The sequence below is a fragment of the Rattus norvegicus genome, chromosome 4 (assembly GCF_021556685.1).
Source record: "Rattus norvegicus strain SHRSP/BbbUtx chromosome 4, alternate assembly SHRSP_T2T, whole genome shotgun sequence".
NCBI lineage: Eukaryota > Metazoa > Chordata > Mammalia > Rodentia > Muridae > Rattus > Rattus norvegicus.
In genome coordinates, this window is record NC_141537.1 from 128,521,682 (window position 1) to 128,546,641 (window position 24,960).

A 24,960-nucleotide genomic window follows, 5' to 3' on the forward strand; every position below is an offset into this window, starting at 1 on the left:
TAAGGGTTGGTGGATTTGAGAACAAGAAAGATTATAATTCATGAGTAAATCTGTGGGCTTCTAAAGAAAAATGGAGGGGAATTTAGGAAAATTTCACCCAGAGAAAAAGAGGAAACACAATAGATCTCTCTCTCTCTCTCTCTCTCTATCTCTCTCTCTCTCTCTCTCTCTCTGTGTGCGTGCGTGCGTGTGTGTGTGTGTGTGTGTGTGTGTGTGTGTATGCACATCATAGGTGTGTCCCCCATGTGTGCTCGTGTATGAAGGTCAAGGGCTATATTGGGTGTCTTCCTCAGTTCTCCACACTTATTTATTTATTTAGAGACTGACTTTCATTTTTGAGACAGGTTGATAGTCCTGTATGTGTTCTTTGAGAAAAACGTGTTTACTCAGGCCCACAAACATGAGCTGTATGAATTCCTTGTGTTATTTTTGGAATATTAACCTCTTATCTGATGAGTGGTTATGAATACTGACCAGCATTGATAATTAGAGCAAAGGTTTTACTTTAGTGGTTCTGACTCCTTGCTAATCACAGCTGATTCTTCAGCCCCTGTGGACTAGAACCACAGATTCCTAACTCAAAAGGCCCTGATAGGGTCTTTAAGTGACTCTCAAACTCCCATCGGGAAAGTTCAGAAGCCAGACTCCATCATCTGCCTTTCTCTCCACACTTTTATCTTCCAACCTCCCACAGAACAGCTCACCAAACTTTCAACACTCAATGGCTTCTCCAACCCAAAGTTCCAAAGTCCTTCCACGATCCTCCCCAGAGCAGCATGGAAAGGTCTCTCACAGCAATACCCTACAATTCTGGTATCAATTGCTGGATGTTAGGGTTACTTTGGTATTGCTAAGTTAGGGGGGAAAGAGTTTATTTGGCTTACACTTCCATATTGCTGTTCACCACCAAAGGAAGACAGGACAAACCCAACCACAGCTGGAACCAGGAGACGGAGCTGATGCAGAGAATCGTGGAAGAGCGCTGCTTACTGACTCACTCCTGTGGCTTGCTCAGCCTATTTTGTTATAGAACTCAGGACCACCGGCCTAGGGATTTCATCACCAACAATGGGCTAGACCCTCCCCCATCAAACACTAATTAAGAAATTGCTTTACAACCAGATCTTAAGAAGGCACTTTCTCTATGAGGTTCCCTCCTTTCAGATGACACTAGCTTGTGACAAGTGACATCAAACTAACTAGCACATTGTGTGATCATCAATTAACTGTGAAAGTAAATAGGCAATGATGGCCACTGTTTGTAGATGACAGAGGTGTGAGGATTCAACTTAGTGATCAGTGCTTTGCCTGGCATGCTTGAGGCCCTGGATTACACCCCACGCGCTGCCAAGGGGACTGTGGTAGTCTGAATACGAATGGCCCCCATAGACCCATTCGTGCATTTAGATACCTTTTGGAATAGGTGTGGCCTTGTTGGAGGAAGTGTGCTGCTGTGGGGGATGGGCTTTAAGGTCTCCTATGTTCAAGCTACACCCAATGTGGCAGTCAGGTCTTTTTCTGCAGCCTTCGGCTCAAGATGTAGAACTCTCGGCTCCTCCAGCACCATGGCTGCCTGGATGCTGCCATGTTCCCACCATGATTAAAATAGACTAAAGCTCTGAACCTGTAAGCCGGCCCCAATTAAATGTTCTCTTTAATAAGAGTTGGCCATGGTGTCTCTTCACAGTAATAAAACCCAAACTGATACAGGAGGGGGAAAAAATCCAAATATGGGATTGGGGGCGGGGCATGAGAGACTCACAAGCAATGTTTTGGATATCGAACCTCTCAAGTGAATTTGAAACACTTTGAATTTTATAGGCCAAGTATTAAAATCTCCGAGAATGAAAAGTATTTTGGAAGGCCATAGAGGATGATCACGTGGCAAGATGGAAGACTTGTCATGGAAGCAGGGTTGGTCTTTATGCTCAAACGCATCACCAGTGGGATAAGCCAGACACTGTCTTCCAGTGTTCACAGATCTAGCCATTCTAACAGCACCCCAGCAAGTTGGATAACATTATTTCCCACCTCACAGACATCATATGGGAAAATATGTTTTCATGGTGAAAATTGTCCACCAGCTTTGAACATGCTAGGCATGTGCCCTTAGTGAGCTGTATCCCCACGTTTATTTTTTTTTTAATTAATTAATTTTGACATAGGGTCCCTTGCTGGCATGAAACTCTTTAATGTAGAGTAGGCTGGCCTGAAACTCACAGAGATCTACCTGCCTCTGCCTCCCAAGCTCTGGGAGTTAAATGCATATATCACTATTCACATCTAGTTCTTGTAAAATATATATTTATTTTTACTGTATGTGTGTTTTGTCTGTATACATGTGTACTGCATGAGTATCTGGTGCCTGAAGAGCCAGAGGGGGATGCCGGAGCCTCTGGAAATGGAGTTACAGAATTCATGAACTCAGGTTCTTTGCAAAAGCAGCAAGCACTGTTAACTCCTGAGCCCCTCCCCGTTAGCTCCCACCCCACTGTGCTTTAATATAATATTTTGAGTTGATTCTTTGAGAAGCTCACACATGCATACAATGTATTTTGATAGTATTCATCCCCTAGCCCTTCTCCTAACTTCTCCTGGACCCTCCTCCCCTCCCAACGTTGTCTTCTTTTTCTTTCTTTCTTTCTTTTTTAAAGATTTATTTACTTTCTCTATATGAGTACACTGTAGCTGTCCTCAGACACACCAGAAGAGGGCATCAGGTCCCATTACAGATGGTTGTGAGCCACAATGTAGTTGCTGGGAATTGAACTCAGGACCTTTGGAAGAGCAGTTGATATTCTTAACCTCTGAGCCATCTCTCCGGCCCTTCTTTATAACCCACTGAGTCAAGTTTGTGTTGTCTGTGTGTGCAGGGACTTGGGGCCATCCCCTGGAGTCTGACCATACCCCTAAAGGAAACTGACTCTCCTCACTTGGCATCACCAACTGTCAATAGCTCCTCACCGGGAGCCTCTCCCTACACTGGAATGTTGACTGGTTTGCTTTTGTGCAGGTGACCATAGACCTTGAAGTGGGGGGTGGGGTGGGCAGCATCAGGAAGGTTGGCAACCACTGCTTTAGAGATAGACAAGGAAGGAAACTGAAAGGCTACCGTGCTCACAATAGGCTGTCTCCCATTCTGGATATTGGTCACAAGGACATGTGAAAATTCTTTGAACTGTACATTTGTTTTCACTCTTCTATGCATTAGTATTCTTTTAAAAACTGAAGGTGTTCACTGCTAGGACCTGGTGAGCCGTCACAGGTGATGTGGCTGCCAGTCAGGTCCCCAGGGTTGCCACAAAGGTCATCAGAGGATGTTTTGAATAACATACCCATCTCTGCCTGCCAAGGGGCTTCTGTGAGGTCTCTTGGCTCACTCAAACATTATCCCTCTCCGTGTGTGTGTGTGTGTCCTCCCGTGCGTGTGTGCACATGTGTTTATGTTCTTTTAGAAGATCAAGAAGTATTCTGCATATCCTCAAACGGTGGCATTTGAGACAACAGAGGGAGACAGCTATGATAGCATGCCAGCTTATAAAATGTGGTAAAATAAAACCAAATGTTTACCTGGTGGCTAATAGGCCACATCCGCAGGGAGAGTCTGTACTTACCTCTCTCAAATCTCAGCTAAACGAAGGCCTCCAGGAGCAGGAGAGCCTAAGAGAGGTGAGAAGGAGCTGGGGCTTTTCATGGGGAAGGAAGGGGTCCTGTGGCTGAGGCAGAGGCAGGAAAGGGACCCACGGCAAGCCTCAGAAGCACCACCGGAACACTTGCCTTGTTTCTTCATCTTGCCCAAACTTGTATTTTGAGCTCTTGCATCCAGGAATCTGTAAATAAGTCTAATGTAGGAGAGAAGACCAGGAATTCTTTCTTACTAAACTCCAGGAAGGTGAGTGTTGTCTCTACGCACTTCACGTGGGTGTCTTTTGTGTCTCACTTGCACCCAGTATCAAGCCTGGTTCATGAGGATGCTCAGTAAATCCATCCATTCTCTCAACATCTAACAGCGCAGAACTCATTCGCATCCCTCAATTTATTTTTCACCTACAGAAATCTAAAATGTAGGTGCTGGAAATGTGGTTCAGAGGGCAGAGTGCTTGCCCAGTGAGTAGGAAGCCCTGGGTTCAACCACCCATGCTGTAGAACCGTTGTGCGACTGTACCTACAGCTTTAGCGAGGTGGGGCGGAAGGATCAGAAGTTCTAGATTATTCTTGACTACAGAAAGTCTGAGGATAGCCTGAGATGCTGGAAATTCTGTTGCCCAAAAGATTAAAATTAAAAATGAAACCTGGAGTTTAGCAAAAGGAATTTTTCTACGGAAAAGGCATGGTCTGGGATGTTCCTGCGGGTTCTCCAGAACAGGACCAGCCTGGTTGGAAGGGATAGATAACGTCAAGGTCACAGCTCTTGACTGCGCTGTTTTCAAGGTCTGGAGAGACACCAAGCCTGTCTCCTGTCACAGAGAGGGGAGTCCACGGAGAGAAGAGCTCCTTCCAGGAATGGCGAAAACAAACAGTTGGCGCCCAGCTCTTGAACATTTACGCGAGACATGAAACATTCCCAGGGCACCTTCTGCCTAGCGAGACCTGGCATGTCCAAGTGTTTGTCAAGCTGCAGTTCTCAGAACCTATAAAGCAGAGCAGATCCACGAACTGCAGATTTATGCCCCAGGACAGTAGGAGCGCCTTTCTGAGTATACATCTCCTGTGTGTTCTTGGCTCACTCTCCAGGGACCTGGTTTCTTTTTCTCTGCCTTCTTGGGTTGAAGTCGTACTCAGGTATTTAGGGAAAGGGAGCATAAAATTTGGAAGAGGTCCAGCAGAGTTCAGTGCAATCCAGTGGCACCAAAACCTGAAATATACTGGCATGCTTGTTTTGTTATTAAAGAGGTAAGCTGGTTTGGACACAACCAAACAGAACCAGAACCCCTAAAAGGAGAGAGTCCTGTAGATCCTTAACCACTGAAAGTTAGTTAAATGTGATATGCCTCTCATGTTACATCTCTAACATCATCACCATCATCATCACTGTCATGATTACTATCATCACCATAACCACCACCACCACCACCACGATCACTGTCATGATCACTACCATCATCATAACCACCACCATTATCTCCATTACCGTCACCACCACCACTACCATCACCACCACCACCACCACCACCACCACCACCACCACCACCATCACCATTACCATCACTACCACCACCACCATTACCACCACCATTACCATCATCATCACCACCACCATCACCACTACCACCACCTGAGTTTATAATTACACAGTTCACGAGTGTATCAAAAACATCACCATATACAAATACACAACTATTTATTATAAAAATTATGATATCATACCAAGTAAATGGGTTTCATCATGACACATATATTTGTTGTACTTAGTTCTCCCATTTCTGCACTTCTGTCTCCAGTGCTCCCTGCAGTCACACAATCACTATCTGTCGCATTAAAGCTCTATTATCCAGCACATATTTAGACAAGACAGAGTTTCAGAGGCAAGAAGGCCCACAGCAGTCTTGGGGAAGGCTCTTTTATCCAGGTGGCAGTTGAAAACTCCCTTGTGCTCGGCTGACACTTGAGAACTGATGGGAAAAGGAAGGATGCAGAGACCAGGCCTCTGGTTTCCCACATAAACATATGGAGCAGTCAATACTGGAATGAAGGAGGAGGCTGAGAGTGTGCCCATCCCACAGGATCCCCCTCCCCCCACACCAAGCCTCTACAGGGTTAGGCTAATCCTCTCTCTCTGAGGCAAGACAATGCAGCCTTGGATACTGAGTGACATAGGTGCGGGGGAGGGGAGGGCTTGGCCCAGCCTGTGTGCGCCCTTTGGTTTGTGGCTCAGACTCTGAGAGCTAACAGGAATCTTAATCTATTTAGCTAACCGTAAGCTTACAGAAATGTGTATTCAACAGTCAGTTTCACCTTTGAAGAACGCCCAGGTGTGAGCGACATGTTCAAGGTAATTCGGAGATTGGTGGGGCCAGCCAGTCTGAGCCTGCTCACTTTTAGAGGCTATGCAGCACCCAAAGAGGACTCAGCTCCCGGAAGTTACAAGAGGATGAGTGAGCTCTCCCTCTACTCGGTTCCTGAGGGTCAATCTAAGTATGTGGAGAAGCCAAGGACTCTACTTGAAGAAAACATCTCACAGCTACGACATCTTTGTGAGCCATATACAAGTTTGTATCAGGAAATGTACTCCCATACTAAACCCAAGGTAGAATACTTGGTCCAGTGGGGAGTAAGTAACTATAACCATCTTAAAAACGCACCTCCTGGATTTCTCCCAAGACTCGGCGTTATTGGTTTTGTTGGACTCCTTTTCGCTAAAGGTTCAAAACTAAAGAAGCTGGTCTATCCTCCTTTTTTCATGGGATTAGGGGCCTCTGTCAGTAACCCAGAAAAAGTCATCACCATTGCCCAAATCTCTGGGGAGAAGTTATATGACTGGGGATTACGAGGGTACATAGCTGTAGGAGATTTGTGGAAGCAAAATATTCAGAAGCCGGGAAGTGTGAAGAATCCACTGGGAAGTAAATAGAAAACTCCATGCTCTGCCCATTTAATCAGTTATAGGTAAACATTGGAAACTCCAGACAGCAACTCAGTATTTCTACAGACAAACGGCAGAATCAGTATTGGACATAGTAAACTGGCTTTCTTCAGGAAAAGCAACACTAAGCCTTTTTGCTGGTTTGGGTGATGCCATCATACAGGCCCACTAATCTGCAATCCTTCACATGGAAATAATGTACAAGCCTTAGAGCCCCTCATTCTTATATCACCATTTATGTCCATAATTAAAGTCCAGATTCCAACAACAACAACAATAGAGAATGCCCAGGTGTTCGGGTGAGACTCAGATCTTAGAACGGTTGAGCTGACGGGTTCCTGGTGTGCTCGGAAGATGGTGTTGAGTTGAACAGTGCTTAGTGAGCTGAGCGTTCATCTTCCCTGTTTTCCTGATTGTCAATACAATGTGACCGTCTTTCCTCAAGCTCCTGCCTCCACCACCACCACACCATCTTGCACAATACTCTGAACTATGAGCCAAAATAAAAACCTTCCTTAAGTAGCTTCTGCCAAGGCTTTATTTATTTGTCAGTTCGTTTGTTCGTGTGTATCCAGGAGCAAGCATGTGCTGGTCAGAGGATCACTTGGGGAGTCAGTTGTCTTTTGCCTTCTGTGTTTTGAGGATCAAACTTGGGTCGTTGGGCTTGATGAAAAATGAGTTTCCTTGCTGAGCCCCCACACCAGTCCACTATGAGGGTTTTGTTTTGGTTTGTTTTGGGTTTTGATTTTTAATCATAGAAAAAGAAAAATAATTAAGCCATGGTCAATTTAATGTGGACCTTTTGTGGGAACATTATATGCAATTATATGTGATAATTATGATGTTTTTGACAAGTGACAAAGTTTGTTTAAGAAGTAGACAAGTTGGGTTGGGGATTTAGCTCAGTGGTAGAGCGCTTGCCTATCAGGCACAAGGCCCTGGGTTCGGTCCCCAGCTCCGAAAAATAGAAAAAAAGAAAAAAAAGAAGTAGACAAGTTTTTTTTTTTACATAACAAGAAGTCTGAAAACAAATGGTTCTTGGTGATTGTCAGAGATCCTCAGGTAAAGACAGGCACAGTGATGCACACTTTTAACCCTAGCACTTAGGAAGCAGAGGCAAGAGGATCAGGTGTTCAAGGTCAGTCTATGGCCAATAAATGGAATTGGAGGCCAGTTTGTCTTACCCTATCAAAAGATTCCAGGCCTACCAATGTTGACCCAAAGGTGATCTCAACGTGTGTATCAGTACCAAGCATTGTGCTGTAATATTCCAGTGCCCCATGGAGATGGGACAGAAATTCCCCTACCTCTGTGCCATAGTCCACTGCCTAGAGCTATGTCCTATGTCAGCCCTTTGGTTGGGTTTCTCACTTCCAGCCTTGTTGGCCTTTAAGGTCAGACAGTTCTTTGATATGTGTGTGTAAGTTTCTGTGTGTGAGTACAGGCATGTTATATCTGAGTTACAACATGTATGCAGAAGTCAGAGAATAAGACTGGATGTTGGTCCTACCTTGTTTAAGACAAGCAAATGCCAGGCTAGCTGGCCTGTGTTTTCCTGAGGATCTTCCCGTGTCACTTCCAGTCTTGTTTTAGGAGGGATGGGATTACAAACGTTCAGTTACCACATCCATCTTCATGTGGGATCTACAAATTCAAACCCAGGTCCCCACACGTGCACAGAAAGCAGTTTTACCCACTGAGCCATCTCAGTTTGTTTTGATAGAGAGGACAGGTAGGCTTGTACTGTGCACATCAGGCTGGCCTTGAACTCTCAATCCTGCCCAGTCTCTCAAATGACTGGGATTACAGACAAGCATCGTTTACCCATCAGGCCTCTGTTGAGAGTTTTAATAAACAGCTGACACATAGGAAGCGCGTGCTTAGTGTTACATGATGATCTGGAAACTTTGGAAGGCTGAATGCTGGGAAATAGGTGCCAGGACTTGGTTTATAGTTGAAGAATCACAGAAGTTCAAAGCCTGGGACAATATTCACACCCAGAGAAAGAGGTTCTGGACCCACGGAGAGTACAAACCCTCACCCTTTAAATTTTTAGAGAACCCTTTCTGGGCTGGAGAGATGGCTCAGTGGTGAAAAGCACTGACTGCTTTCCCTGAGGCCCTGAGTTCTATTCCTAGCAACCACATGGCGGCTCACAGCCATATGTAATGGGATCCAATGCCCTGTTTCTGGTGTGTCTGAAGACAGCTACAGTGCACTCATCTACATAAAATATATAAATTTAAAAAAAAAGCAGAAGTGGAGAACCCTTTCTAAGCATCATCAAGAGGAGAGGCCAAGGTGGTCTTTTAGTCTTATAAAACTTCTGGTTAAAACCTAAAAGCCATCTGGGGTTTAAGAATTCTTAAGACTGTTTCCAGATGACCCGAGTTCCAGTCCTAGCACCCCCCTCGGGCAGCTCACAATTTCTCCCACTCTATAGGGGGATCTGAAGGCCTCTTCTAGCCTCCTCCAACACCTGCACATGTACACAGACATTCACACACTGAAACTCACACATGTGCACATAACTAAAAAAGGAAATAAACCTGAAGTTCCTTTCAGTCTGTTATTAGCATGAGGTGGGCTTCAGGATGTTCTTAGGAAACAGGGCAGGGTGTGGCTGCACCTGCTTTCTAAATCTGCATTTCAGACCATGCTCCTCAGCAGAGGCTTCTACAGTTTAGAAACATGTTTAGTAAGAAAAAACAAAGACGTGAAAGCAACAGGAAAAATGTCTCTGGATTTGCAGATGCAATGTAGACTACCTTACTTGCAAAAACATTGACTGCTAAGCCAACACCACCACTCTTGAGGAGGGACACGCTCCTTAAATTTGTTGAAATTTAATTCTAATTACTATTAGAATTACTATCAATTATTATTATTATTATTATTATTATTATTATTATTATTATTATTATTACTATTATTATTATTACTGTTTGGGAGTCGCATCTCTCCGTCCACCAATGTGTCCGAGAATTGCACTCTAGGGTCAGCAGGATTTCTCGACAATTTCTCTTGTTCTTTGAGCCATTAGCTAGTGCAAGGGAATACTTCTTAATTGCTTCCTAGAAGAAAAAAAAAAATACTCTGCTATGCCTTAGTTACAAGGGTAAAAGAGTACTCAGTGGAATCTACTTCTCATCACTAAAGGGAAAGCCCCAGAGTAAGTATGAAATTGCTTACATTAGGGCCGCAGAATGAAAACCATGTACAATAGAGGGGAATTTTGTTAGTCTTCTCCACACCTAGTGAGCATTCCAACTTCAGAAATTAATTTTCTTTTGCTTAAATACTTTATAATGAGTCATCAGAAAAAAGTTATAAATACTTCAGCTCCAAATAACTTTAAAGTGAGAACAGATCCGCTCCTGTGCCCCAAGGCAGCCCAACAAGTAGAGTCCATGGCTCCCATGTGCTTCTGGAGAGGAGCTAAGGCTGAGTTGACGGGAACAAAGAAAGCAAAATCTGACACATGGACACTTAATGCCACTGTCATCATGGGCTTGGGGCAACTCTCGGGGCGAATTTTATAGAGATCTGCTTGAAAATATTTAATTTGAAAATGAAGCGAATTAGATTTTGGAGAACTAAAAGAAAAAAAAGAGAATTCTAATATAAGAGAGAAAGAGGGAGAGAGTGAAAGAGACTGTGTGTGTGAATATGTGTGTGTAAGCATGTGTATAACGATGCTTATGTGAGTGTGTGTCTCTGTATATGATGCTTGTGTGAGTGAGTGTGTCTGAGTGTGTGATGTGTGAGTGTGTGAAAGTATATGTGAGAATTGTACATGCATGTGTGAGAGTGTGTTTGTATATGTGTATATTAGTGTGTATGTGTGTATATGTGTGTATATGTGAGTATTACATGTGCATGTGTGACAGTGTGTTTGTATATGTGTATATTAGTGTGTATGTGTGTATATGTGTGAATGTGTGTATGTGTGTGTATGTGTGAGTATTACATGTGCATGTGTGACAGTGTGTTTGTATATGTGTATATTGTGTGTGTGTGTGTGTGTGTGTGTGTGTGTGTGCGCGCGCGCCTCATTATTATCCATCTCGGACTGTTTCCAGAAATCTCTACTACCATCAAAACCTGTGCATGTTTATGTCCTTGACATAAAGTGGTGTTTGCATAGAGCTGATGCACGTTGTCCCATACAGTGAGGATCATCTGTCTTTGGCTTACACTACCTCACACCGTAAATGTTGTTTAAATAGTTGTATACCAAGTTGCTCAGGGTCTGGAGACAAGGAGGAAAAGTCTGTACATGTTCAGTGCAGATGTAATTCCCCAAACATTTTCTATCTGCAGTTAATTGACAGCATGGACACAGAACTATGGGTATGGAGTAGGCACACACATGACTGACTGTGTTCGTGTTGGCATCTTAGATGTTGTTATATTCATATGACTGCAATTGAACTGAATGGACAGACACCAAATCACTGATCCTAGGAGAAAGACAGAGTTAAGATCTCAAGTCTTTGGCCATAACTGTTGATAAGAGAGCCACACAGCACATCACCTTGTTTCAGTTTAAAGACTCCTTACTCATTACATATGTTGAATCTTTCTTAATGACGTCCCAGCTCATGTCTGAAGGAAACCTGTGTTAGGCTGTAGAACACCTGACAGGACAATGGCGTTGTGGATGGGGCCAGTTTCGGTAGTGAAATCATGGAAGAAAGGAGTAAAAGGGAGAAAAGTGTGGGCTAAATAGATTGTGAAAAACATACTTGTTTACTATGTGAGAGCTGAAACAGGAAAGCTGGGCCTCTCTACTTTGCTTGGCCTCAGCTGAGAAGGTTTTTCCTCTGTGATGCAGCACTAGTTTGGGCACAAGTATTTATACATCCATGTACACACGTGACAACATAAAAAACACATGCTGTCCCTATCTGCAGCAGGTTAGTGAAGGGATGCATCCCTAGGAACAGGAACTGGGAGAGGTGGCCTCTGCAGTGTGGATGTGGCTTCCAGGCTGAGGAAAGTAGAGGCTCTGGGATGTTGGATGCTTGGAGGCTCACACAGAGAGACTGTAGCCCTCCAAGGCTAGGCAATTGAAGATCCCCAAGGTGAAGTACTTAGTAGCCCTGGAAACTTGGACAAAGTAAATACCACTCAGATCCTGTCTTTTTTTTTTTTTTTCCAAGTGCTAAAAAGGGTGATTTCTAGCTCGGCATGGTGGTGCACACCTGTAATCCCAGCACTCAGGAGGCAGACAGAGGTAGGGGATCTCTGTTCAGTTCAAAGGCCAGCCTGGTCTAAGGAGTGAATTCCAGGACAGCAGGGGCTGTTACACACAGGAACCTAGTTTTGAAAAAACAATAATCACAAAAAGATTTCTTGGAACATCTTTTTGAGTTGTTTGCAGATTAAATTAGACCATCTATGCAATCATTTAAAGACCCAAGCCTGGGGGTTGGGGATTTATCTCAGTGGTAGAGTGCTTGCCTAGCAAGCACAAGGCCCTGGGTTTGGTCCCCAGCTCTGAAAAAAAGAAAAGAAAAGAAAAAAAAAAACCCAAGCCTTTCTGGGTACAGCTAGCATATTAGATAATTACCCATGGAATTCATGAAATATTGAAGGCTACTGTGACATACTATCAAAAAAGTAATGCTTCGATTCCCAAAGCCTGTGTGCATGCGTGTGTGTGTGTGTGTGTGTGTGTGTGTGTGTGTGTGTGTGTGTGTGTGTTGGGGTGTTGGAGGGGCAAGATAAGCAGTTCTAGGCAATCAAGAGAATCCAGAAGGTAGGAGAATCTGCTTCCCCTCCAAAAAAAGAACGATATGAGAAAGGAGATTCTCTTCCTCACTTGCTCCAGAGAAGGCTGGAGAGGTCTGGGAAGATGGTCCAGTCAGCAAAGCACTTGCCTCCTGAGCACACGGACTTGAGGGTCCATCCCCAGAAACTGTAAAAAGAGCCAGGCATGGACGTGTTTGCTCCTAACTCTTGTGTGGCAGAAAAGTGGATTTCTGGGACTCACCGGCCAGCCAGTCCACCTGACCTGGTGAATTCCATGCCAGTGAGAGACCTTGTCTCAAAAATGAGATGGACCGTGCTGGAGGAGTAATGGCTTGGGTGGTCCTCTGGCTTCCCCCAGCATGGGAAAGATTGACTCAGACTGGAGCAGTGTGTCAATGGTTAGCGTCCTAGACTCACAGTGCTCAGGAAACTAAACCGAGGAGTGGAACGTGGGAGGAGTCCTGGGCCTCAAGACTGTTCGCTGTCACAAGGAAGGCAAAGAGAATGGGTTCTGAAGCTTTTAAGGAGATGTAGGCCAGCAAGGTTTGGGGAGGGCTCCCTTGTAAGTAGCAGGTTTTGAAATTCTCTCTCTCTCTCTCTCTCTCTCTCTCTCTCTCTCTCTCTCTCTCTCTCTCTCTGGTGTGTGTGTGTGGGTGTGTGTGTGTGTGTGTGTCTGTCTGTCTGTCTGTCTGTCTGTCCTCTATACCCTAAGTACTATTGCTCTTACAGAAAGGTTTAACTAGTAGTTACTCCTGAGTACCTTCAGAGTAGTCATGAGTTTATAAAGCTCTTCCTCACTTGCTGTTGTGGGGCAGGGGAAGGAATAGAGGCTCAAACTCAAGCCCTGCATATTCTGTGTTACATATGTGCTATACTGCTGAGCCACACAGGCTCTTTTACGGTGTTTTCTTTCAGACATGCCCCGTTTGAATATGGAGCTCACAAGCTATGGACAGGCGCTTGCATCAACAATAGTTTACAAAAAAATCTGAGAACGTCCACCAGGTCACCCTTGACCAAGACCGGACTTGAGGCTTTGCTTTTGCCCACCAAGTCATCGGTGCTCCACTCACTAAATGCTCATCTACTCTACTTCAACCGGCTCAGGTAGTGGCAAAGGCTGCAAGCACAGTGGGTCTCCACAGGCCTCTGCAGTCTGGCACACAGTAGGCGGCAGAGTCCCACGCTACCCACCAACCATTCCCCAGGGTTTGTCCCCACAGATGGCTGCTTGGTTCAGGCAGATTAAGATCGATCCTGCATATTAATAGTGAAATAATAATAATATGAAGTGATAAGAGAGAGCTGTATGGTGGGTTCGCACAAGAACCCATTTTTAGCTCAAAACAAGTGCAAGTCCACAGACTGCCCTTGACCTCGATGCTCCGTCCCCTGCTTTGTAAGGCGAAGATGCTATCCTGGCAGACGGGCCACAGCTGACTCAGTCTCTCCAGTGTAGTGTGGGACCTTCCTCCTTCACAGGTCATCACGGTTTCGCTTATGTCAAGGTATTGTCTGAACTAGTTTTCTTCCTTGTGATTCTCTTTGGTTTTACTAAAGCGAGTTTTCATTGTGGAACTCAGGCTGGGCCAGCCTTCCTAACACTGGGATTGCAGGCATAAGATACCAGAGCCAGACTCATAAATTTTCTTTTCTTTTCATGTGTGTTTTAACTTTGAATTGGTCAAAACTAGACTTTTGAATTAAAAAAAAGGAACATGGTACATGGGGATCTAGGTCTCGGCATCTCCTGATCAACAGAAATATCTGGCAACACCAGTTGTGACTCAGTACAGTTTGATTTGCCACAGTCCCTGTCACTCTCTAGTATCCATGGGCCATTACATTAGTCTTCCTGGTCCTGGTATCCATATATTCAGAGTCAGGCTTAAAGAGTCTAAGCTTCTCTCTCTCTCTCTCTCTCTCTCTCTCTCTCTCTCTCTCTCTCTCTCTCTAAAATTGAGACAGAATCTAAGTACAGAACCCTGACTGGCCTTGAACTTGTATAGAGCAGAATGGCCTTGGATTCAGATAGATCTGCCTGCCTTGCCCCCCTGTGTGCTGAGATAAAAGTGTGTGTCCCCGTGCCTAGCCTAAAGATTATTTCTTTAGTGTTACAGCCATTGCTCCCATAACCTGGCCTCCAATGACCTCTTCCATGTCTTTATTTTATTCTGAATGCTGTGCTCTCTGGTGCTAGGAGGATTAGGTTTTCCAGAATAGACCAAGTCTTTGTTTCTAAGGCCCTTTCCCCCTTTCTCTGTTCTGCTATGCCATATTGTCCTGGTTTTCTTTACACATCGGCATAACTCAGGCCTAGGGAGGGAGCTGGTGGGAAAGAACATTTGTCTGCAAGCATAGAGACCTGAGTTTGAATCCCAGCACTTGCATAAGCAGCCAGGCAGACTGTGCCTGTAACTCCAGTGCTTGGAGGCAGAGGCAGGAGCATCACTGGGGTTTCAGATAGCTGGTCAAGCTAGCTAGTTCTGTGTTCAGCAAGAGACCTTGTCTCAAGGGAATAAGGTAGAGAGTTAGAGTAGGACAGCCGATGGCAGCCTTTGGCCTTCTCGAGCATGCACACACACACACACACACACACACACACACACACACACAGAGAGAGAGAGAGAGAGAGAGAGAGAGAGAGAGAGAGAGAGAGAGAGAAGAAACCTGTTAACCTGTTAGTGTGGCTTTAATGGGCACTTTGGGGTTTACATAGAATATATCAGGGGCACTTTGCACAAGTGGAGAGGTCAGAGGTCACAGGGTGGGTAAGTGTCTGAGAGCTGGGTGAGGATGGGGAAATGTCCACGTCCCTAGGAAAGAAGCTGTAGACAGTTTGGGGATGGGAAGCTATTCTGAGGCAGCCTGACACGGGGGCAGGGAAAGACTGTAATTGCTCCTCTCAGCTATTAATAATCTCCAGTTCCTGGGAATGGAGCAATTAATCCACTGCTAGTAAACGCAGGTACTTGGTGAGGAACCTAACGCGCTTCCTATAGCCGTGTTCGGATAAGGCAGGAGGCATGTGGTTTTTGAGACCGCTCCAGCTCAGGCTGGCTTTAGGAAACCAGCTGATCAGCTGTGCTATCACTGCATCTCAGAGGACTGGCTCCAAGGGAAATGACTCGAGGGATGAGGAAGAGCCTTGTTCATCCTGATGGAGTGAGTCACACAGCTTAACCTGGTTTCCTGCTGGTGCCAAAGGCTGGAAGGCCTCAGGTCGACTTTGTGAGTCACTGGCTTAGGAGTTTCTGGCATTCATTTCTGGAATATTCTCAGTGTACATTCTCTTAACTCTACTCCCTCCCTCCCTCCCTCCCTCCCTCCCTCTCTCTTCCCCCCTCCCTTCCTCCTTTCCTTCTTCTCTTCTTCCCTCCATCTGTCTCTTCCTTCCTTTTGGCCTTCTTACTTGAAATACTCTGACCTGACTTACTTGAAATATCCTCTGCCAGGGAATACTTTTGTACTGGTAAAAGAAACTCATTTTTAGAGAATATATATGGTGTGTGTGTGTATGAGTGTAGTGTATGTGTGTGTGTGTGTGTGCTTGTAGTGTGTGTGTATGTATGGTATATGTGTGAATACCAGTGTAGTGTGCATATACACATGTGTAGTATGTGTGTGTGTGTGTGTGTGTGTGTGTGTGTGTGTGTGTGATTGTAGTGTGTGTATGTGTCTCCGTGGTAGCATGCTTACTTTCTATGCATCAGGCTCTGGAGTCAAAGAAGCCATTGCTGTATAAGCATGTTTTCCAAAATTTTAACATATAGCATTTTGCAAGGTTTTTCCCATCGCCTCCACTTAACACTGAGTGTCTCTTTCTATATGATTAAGTATCTTTGAGCTTGTAGATATCCTAAAACATATCCCACCAAAGTAAGATCATTGACCTTCCAGCTGTTTCTTTTTGCTCTTATAAATAAATGCCATGATAAACATTCTGGCAGTTGACTCTTTAAAAACTATATTTATTTTCATTTTATGTGTATGGGTATTTTGCTTGCATGTACATCTGTGTACCCCATGTATGCCTGGTACTTAAGAGGGCCAGAAGAGGGCAGTGGGCCCTCTGAAACTGGACTTTCAGACCCTTGTTAGCTACCATATGGGTGCTGAGAACTGAACCTGGGTCCTCTGGAAGAGCAATCAGTGCTCTTAACCACTACCCCACCTCTCCAGCCCAGTGTAGTTTAATCTTTCTGCAAGCATTGATTTTGTTTTTCTTCTCATGAAAAGTTAAAAGTCTTTTAACATGCTGCATATTTCAATGTGTCCTGCTCCTTGGTGCTTTTCTGGATCAGTGAGAGGTAAATAAGGAGACTCAGCGGTTAGCTGGCATGGAGGAACTGCCAGGCTCACACCCAGACTTTCTCTGCAGACAGACAGACGGGGTGGAGCACCAGCTCTGTGGCTCAGTGTGTTTCTTGAGGTCCCAGGTTTCCTACTTCTAGCCCTGAGAGACAGACCAAGACACCTTTAGGGATAAGGGGTGGTTTCTGCCTACAAAACAGATGAACCATCAAAGTCTGCACATGGGATCCAATGCGGGACCGAAGAAAAGTTGATATCTATGCTGACGGGTGGCATCTGAAGGTGACAGACAAGTGCCCACGGGCAGGGCATATACTCGACAAATGTTGACAGTGTGCATTGCTATGTCCCCAGTGCGGGAGGCGCAGTGGAGGTTAGACAGTCTGCTTTGGGCAATCTCCACATCTATATAGAAGGTGGGCAATCACAAGTCAGATATGCCTATTCTAGATCATAATTTAAAATCAGTTCCTGGGTTCTGCGGATTAACCCCATAGTAGAATGCTTGCCTAATGTGTATGAAGTCCCTAGGTTTGACCCCTGATACTGCAAATCTATGTAGGCATACTTGACATTTTTGTAGGTATGCGTAAATACAAGTTTTAAGAATTATTTTATTTATTTATTTACATTATTATTATCAATATTATTTTGAGATGGGACTTCCTGTATTTTAGACAGGCCTTAAACGTGGCATAAAGTAGAGGATCTTAAATTTCTAATCCTCCTGCCTCTGCCTCCCCAGTAGATTATGCAAATCACAGGGATCAAACCCACCTTCCTTGGTTCACAAGCACCCTACCAATTGAATTATGTCTCTAAGCCATTGTATAAAACCAATTCTTTAATGTGTGCAAATCCTTGTCCTTCCCACTTTCTACACCTCTGGGAGTAGGGATGCTTGCAACCACTGTGCCACGACTCCAGCCCCACCTGCTTTAAAAAGTTTGGCTACAATTCACCGACTTACTTTCATGACTCACTATTGGGTACTTAGGAGCCAACTGGACTGTAGAGGTTCCCAGTGTGGACGATTTAGAGTTGACAAAGCAAAAATTCAAGTAGCCCAGAAAGTCTCTGAAGTACCAGTTAGGAAAAGGTCCGGAAAACGCCGGCTTTTCCATGCAAATGAAGGGGTAGATGGGCTCCATTGTCTCGGAAAAGAGAGTAAAGGACTTCTTTTTGTTCTTTTGAGGGGTATTCCAAGAGCTCCCTTGCCCTTTGTTATGTAGATCAGATCCCTAAAAAGAGGTGGTCCTGCTGTGAAAATTGCTTCTATCTGCCCCACCCCCAAGCTTCTGGGTTTTAGAAATGTGCATCTTTTATCAGGGCTTCACAGAGGGCAAGGCAGCGCTCAAATAAATAAAGCCACTTTAAGCAAGTCGGTTCTAACGATCCGATTTAATAAACACAGGTGAGTTGATTTAGGCTCACGGTGCAGCTATCTGAACTCCCCGGGAACCTTTGTGTTGCTGAAAATTGAAGTTTGAGTGTCAAGGGGGGAGGGGTGCGACAGTAAAGCCCGAACAGTACTCAATGAAATTCATCTGGAGTCTAGGCTGGTAAGGATAACCTAAGGGTCTATCCTCTACTGTTCTATCCGAAAGCTGTGGTGACAGACTAGTCTTCAACAGCGCCCCCTGTGGTAGTGAAGAGCAATGGCGGTAGTGACTTAGTGCCGTAATTGTAGAAATGGAACGGACTCTTAAAAGTTCTAAGTAAGAGAGCAGTTTTTGGCCAGTTGAGTATATGTGAAGAGGTCTTCAAAGAATAAATAGAACACCCCCCCCAATGAATTATACATTAGCATTACAATGCGAGCAGATTTGAACTCTGAGCAGAGGAGGCACCATCTAGGCAGGCAGTACCATCTAGAATTTCCTAGAATTTAGGTTGGGTACAATCAACTAAACTCCTGTTCTTAAGCATCCCTCCAGGGATGTCCTGGGAGGTCATCTAACCAGAAGGATGGACACCACCCAAGATCTTGTTCAAAAGGAGATTTCAGGGTCGGGAGAGATGGCTCAGTGGTCAAGAACTCTTGGGTACCCTGCATCACGCAACAAGCCAGGCGCTATGCAAACACCTATAACTCTACCTCTGGATCCACAGGCACCAGGAAGAGTGAAATGCCACACTGAGCCTGGCTTGAGCCATTGAGACCTCAAAGCCCACCCCCAGTGACACACTTCCTCAAAAAAAAGCCACACCCACTCCAGCAAGGCCACACCTCCTAATAGTCCCGCTACTCTCTATGGCACAAGCATTCAAACATGTGAGTCTATGGGGGCCATGCCTGTTCAACTACCACACCTAAGTTTGTGTAAACGTTTTCTGGGATGTTAGTATAGTGATGGAATGGAGCTATTGGAACAAGGCCATGGTACAGAAGGGAAAGGAAAGACAAGCGCTTTAGGCTCACAGTGAGGGGGACCTTGACATGAAGAGTTCTGTGGACAGTGAGAATGCATGGGAGCTTTTGAGCAAAGTCCTAACAATGCATTATTCCACAGGGAAAAGCAGCAATGGGTCTAGTGGCTCCGGATGGCTGTCACTGTGCTAGGTACAGTCTTTCATGCACACACTTGGTTAAAAACAGTGCATCAGGTGCAGAGGTAAAACTGTAATGTTCACAGGAGAAGGTCACCCATGGTCCACAAGAACAGGTCTGGCTTCAGACCCAGCGCCAGTGGCAAGTCCCATGGCCCTAAGTCTAAGCTACTAAGCGTGCAGTTTACAGACATGTATGGACTAACCTGAACAGGAACGCAAATTTTATTATGGCCAAGTTCACATGTGAAAGTATTAAGAAACACGAACTGTGTTATATACTGTGATTCTTTTTTTTTTTTAAATCTCTTTTCTTCCATGTTCTCCTATTTCACTTAAAAATAATTTTTAGGCAGGCAGATCAGTAATTCTAAGTCATCTTTGGCTATATTACAAGTTGAAAGACAGCTTGGGCCACATGAGGCTGTGTCTTAAAAATATTTTTAGTTACAGCTCACCAAATAGGCTTCATATCCCACTAATGATTGAGTCATAACATATAGTTTGGAAAACACTGCAGCAGGGGGCAGGGAGGCTAAGTTAGTGAAGTGCTTGCTGCACAAGCAGAAGGACATGAGTTCAAGTCCCCAGTACGTATGCAGTACTTAGTGCTCATGTGGAACAATAGAGAGGCAGTGGATCTCCAGAGCTGGCTGGTCAGTCAGCCTCTCTGAATTGGTGAGCTCCAGGTTTGAAGAAGAGGTCCTGCCTTAAAAAGGGGGGGGGGAGTGGTGTAGAGAGAGATAGAAAAAGACAACCACAGTGACTTCTGTACTTGTCCATGCACACACATGAACATGCTCAAACACCCACCTCCTGAGAAACAATGTACGAAAACAAAGAGAAACTCAATGAATGTGTAACAGTGAGGCCCTCTGACTAGCAGACATGTGGTGGTTTGCATATGCTTGGCTCAGAAAGTGGCACTATTAGAAGGTGTGGCCTTGAAGGAAGTGTGTCACTGTGGGAATGGGCAATGAGACCCTCCTAACTCCATAGAAGTCAGTCTTTTCCTGTTTGCCTAGAACTCTCAGCACCAAACCTGCTTGAACACTGCTGTGTTTGATGATATGTGTACATATCATTATACCATGATCATACCATGATGATACCACGATGATAATGGACAGAACCTCTGACCCTGTAAGCCAGCCCCAATGAAATGTTGTCCTTTATAAGAGTTGTCGTAGTTCTGGTGTCTCTTTGCAGAGCCTAACTAAGACAAGCTGCCATTAAATACATCATTTGGGGGAAGGAGTAAGAAACATGATAGTTACTTGGGGGAAGTGAACCTCAAAAGTGGGAGAGAGAGAGAGAGAGAGAGAGAGAGAGAGAGAGAGAGAGAGAGAAGAGATGTGAGGGATCCAGGCAAAGGACTTTCTTCTGGGCTCTGAGAATGAAGCCTACTTCACAGGGGAAAAACCTGGGAAGGATTTTTTTCCTGTGCTTTGGGTCCTGAGGACTTAAGGTCAGAAAAATAGTCTCACTATTACCATCAGTAAAAGGGTGTGTCTGCAACCACTGGGAAGGTGGCTCACTGGGTAGAAACACTCACTGTGCAGGCATGAAGAGTTCAAACACATGGCAGCCATGAGGAAAGCTGGGTATAGGCATTTGAACCTATGACCCCAATACTTGGGAGGGCAGAGACAGGTCATTGGGGCTTACTGGCTACAAGCGTAGCTCCGGTGTTAGGGGCCCTGTCTCAAGGAAATTAGGCAAAGGCTGACACAACAGAGCATCAGGGCATTGGACACCATTCCCCCAGACTCTTCGTTCACGTGGGCCCCTGTACACATATTTGCATATCATATCACACACACACACACACACACACACACACACACGCACACGCACACACACAAGGGTAATAGGGTAACCGTTTCTACTTGAGGTGACTGTGAGGTAATGAAACCCAAGCTATACTCTTTTTTAGTCACTGATAGCTAGTAATATGATGAATATTTTGCTAAAAGTGTCAAATTTTCTAGTAGGCACATTGTGAAAGCTAAAAATAGGCAGAACTAGTGAAAAAAATAGTTCTTTGAAAATTTTATACAGTAAGTTTTGACCATATTCGCCCCTCCAACCAACAGGTAGCATTAATTTTAATATTTTACTCTACATAACCATAGTAATAGTTCAGCATGCAATCCATATGCAAATTATTGAGCTACTGTATACATTCTATATTGTGCCATTGAAAGCCAATGTATATTTTATTCTGATGACACAGCTTAATTTGGAGTAGCCACACTGCAGAGTTTAGTAGCCTCCCATGGCTAGTGGATGCTGGAAAGAGCAGGTGGGCCCAGAAGGTAAGCAGTGTTCTTTATAAAGTACTACAATTGAGGGCTTGGGACGTGGCTCAGTCGGTAGATGGCCTTGCCTAACACATATGTACGAGGTCCTGGGTTTGATCCCCAGAACCACATAAAATGAGAACAGTAGCGCATGCCTATAATCTCAGACTTGGGGAGGTGAAGGCAGGAGGACCAAAGTTCAAGGTCATCCAGCCTACTTAGCAAGTTTGAGGCCAGCCTGTGACCCTCGATCCTGTCTGAGAAAGAACAGCAGAGTATTAGGTTGTAATGCTTACCACTACCTTGTGGACAAGGAAGCGGAACAAAGGACTCCCCACCCCCCTCCCCGAAGGAGTTGGGGAGGATGTGTGGAGAGAAGCGGAAGAACATTGTGATTTTATGATTTCCAGAATGTTCTTCTCTGGGATTTCCTGAAGCTAAACTACAAGCTAGTTTACCCTGTGGGTTCTCTAGTAAGGCCAAGCAGCATCTCAGTGGGATATAGACTGACGCTTATTACGTGATCATGTTTATGCTCTTGGTATGCGTTGATTTACTTGAGATATTTAAGGAGACATCATCTCAAGTTTGAACAAATGGTGCTGTTCACCTCATTGATTTTGGTGGGGTTGTCTGTCTTCTCTTCTACTGCGTTTGCAGGGTGATGGGAGACGGTAGATAGGTGGCCTTGGGAGGCTGATGCCAAAGGTTCTTGAACCTCAAACTGTGTTCATTCAGGTGGAGCTGTGCTGAATCACCACTGAATCACCGCTGAAGGTGGGGTGATGCGGCAGGGTTGAAGAACCAAGGCTCACCAGCTAGAGGGAAGGAGGCTGTTTGCTCAGGTCTATTCTGAGAGTGAATGGCAGCACATTCATCTAGAGGAGAGCCCGACTGGGGCTGAGCAGTAGCTCTCCACTACTCTCGACTCTCATCCTTTACCTCAACTCTACTAGGACGCTCCCACTTTGCAGAGGAGAAAAACCCAGCAGCTCAGAGCAGCCAGGCAACTTTCCCAGCTCAACAAAGGCTAAGGCTGGCCTCTCCCCAGAGGTGTCTGACCCAGCCTCTACTCATAACTGATTTTCTCCACTTTTGGAATGTTTTCTCCTGTCTTTCCTCTCCAATGCCGTGGTTTCCTTGCCATGATATTCTCCTGGTTCAGACGCTGGCCTTGAAATCTATCAGACCCCCTCACTGTTTGTGAAGGAAAACCATGTGCACATTCCTTGGTAGGGTTGTGCAGGTCCTACCACATGCCCTGCTTCGCCCTGTTTGTACTTGCCAAGTCCCCCCTGATCTCTGACTTTCTTCTCTCGTCCCTCCCATATCACCTTCTCAGAGTCCCCTTCTGACCACCACTCCCATTCGTCTCCGTCTGGCCACTTACTGTATACTTGCTGGTTGGTTGGTTTGCTCCAGTATCTGGCTCTGCAGTAGCGCAGAAGTTGTACATGGGCAAACAGTGTGTCTGTTTGGTTTGCTAATGAATTTCTCATGCTCAGCACAGTGCCCAGGCCCAAATAAACGCTCAGGAAACATTTCTTGCACGAATGAACCAGGCAAGTTGGAGATGCCTTCAGACCCACACCTGCTCTGTGAATCCCAAGTTCCTTCCCTCTCTGGTCTATCTATAAGATGACCTCACGGCGACCTCTAAGCCTCCTTCCAGCTCTGGAATTCCACAGCTCTCTGATGGACTTTGGAGACTGCCGAGCCCCACCCCATTCAGTTATTTCTCCTTTATCACCCAAGCCCAACTGATTTCTTTAGAAAAGGAGGTGGGTGTGTTTAAGGGAACTCTTGATTCCTTTCTGAGCATTTGGGCACTTTTCCAGTGCTTATAATTACTTTAGAAACTAGCAAAGTTAGCAAGTTATTGATTTGGGACCAAATCTGGCAGCTTCATATTCCTTTACCCTCTTCTCTCTCTCTTTTTTTCTTTTCCGTTTTTTTAAAATTTCTTTTTCTAAGCGCAAGGCCCTGGGTTCGGTCCCCAGCTCCGAAAAAAAAAAAAAAAAAAAAAAAAAAAAAAGAACTAAAATTTCTTTTTCTGGTACTGTTGTGAGATTACAGGCCAGTCCCCAAATCAACAGTTCTTTCGCGCTATAAGAAAGCTATATTTTTAAATTTTGCTTTTGACTTTAATTGCAGCCAGGCATGAAAGGAGAGAATGAGGGTGTCGTTCCAGATGAGTGCACATTCAAAATCATTCAAACTCCGCTTGGAAGAGGAGAGGAAAATTAATAATGAGAACAAACAGGCCTTTGGAAGCAGGCTCCCCTACTCACTCTTTTCTTTGCAAAATAGAGTCCTTCTCCTCACACAGTCAATAGGGGAAAAAAAAAACCCACCAGCTCAGAGACTGGGAGGTGTTCACACAATGGGTCCTTTCGGTCTCCCCAGACCTGAGAAAGGCCGAGCAGCACAGAGAGTGTGTGGCGACAGATTCAGATAATGCTACATTTAGCCACCCACCCAACAAATGTTTATGGATTACTTTTTCAGCCTTCGAGCAGGGCGGGCGTCAACCTAAAACAGTGACCAAGACAGAGAAACGCCTATCCTAAGGCCCTGATGCTTTACATGACGCTATTATTGCTTGTACCTGTGCCTGCTCCTAGGAGCTTTGTGTGTATGTGTGTGCATGTGAATATGTGTTAATGTATGCCTATGTATGCATGTGTACATAGAGACTGAGATCCATGCCAGGCATCTTCCTTAGATTGCTTTCCATATTATTATTTTTATATCTTATATTTTTGAGGCATTGCCTCTCATTGGTCTAGAGCTTGCAGATTAGGTTAGACTGGCTGACGAGTATCCCTGGGAGTCCTCTTTAACCTAGCTAGCCCTGGGATTGCAGATGTGTGCTCCAACCTGACTTGTTTTATTTATTATTTTTTTTTTCTCTCTGGCACTAGGAACTCTGTCACACCCTTTACCACTCCTGCATACTTAAATCACCTCTAGGTACCTGGCAACATCAAGTGTGATGTCAGTTCTAAGGAAGCAGCTATCACTCCTGTATTGATTAGAGAATAATCGTGAGGAAAAGTCCGTGTATATGTGTTACAGAGGTACCTTTTTCCTAACTTGCATCTGCAACTGGTTGAAGCCAAAGATAAGAGTAGGCTGCGTGTTTAAGAAGTAGGCACTATTATGGGAAACTGAGGCACATTGGAATGAAGTGATTTCCCGGTATCACATGGCTGACTAGTGAGTTACAGGGACAGCAAGAGCAGGCTGAGTTCTTAAGCTATGGAGCTTAGGAACCAGTGGAGTAAATATCCCAGGACACAGGAAATTCTTACATCGTCCAAGAAGTGGACAGGCAACATAGAGAAAGTGCAGGTGTGAGAGGCTCAGGAAGCATTTGGGAATGATATTCTGTCTAAGCTGAGATCTGAAGGGTGACAAGGAACAACCAGACAAAGATGACTGGGCATTTGG

At 44.9% G+C, this 24,960-nt stretch overlaps 1 protein-coding gene across 1 annotated transcript; it reads left to right on the forward strand.

Annotated features, from left to right (window-relative positions):
- Positions 1 to 5,880: 5,880 nt before the first annotated feature.
- Apool2 (apolipoprotein O-like 2) lies at positions 5,881 to 7,105 on the forward strand. Its single transcript, NM_001134996.1, is given in 1 exon segment — positions 5,881 to 7,105. A coding segment is annotated over 1 exon segment (588 nt). The 5' UTR covers positions 5,881 to 5,983; the 3' UTR covers positions 6,572 to 7,105.
- The last annotated feature ends 17,855 nt before the right edge of the window (positions 7,106 to 24,960 follow it).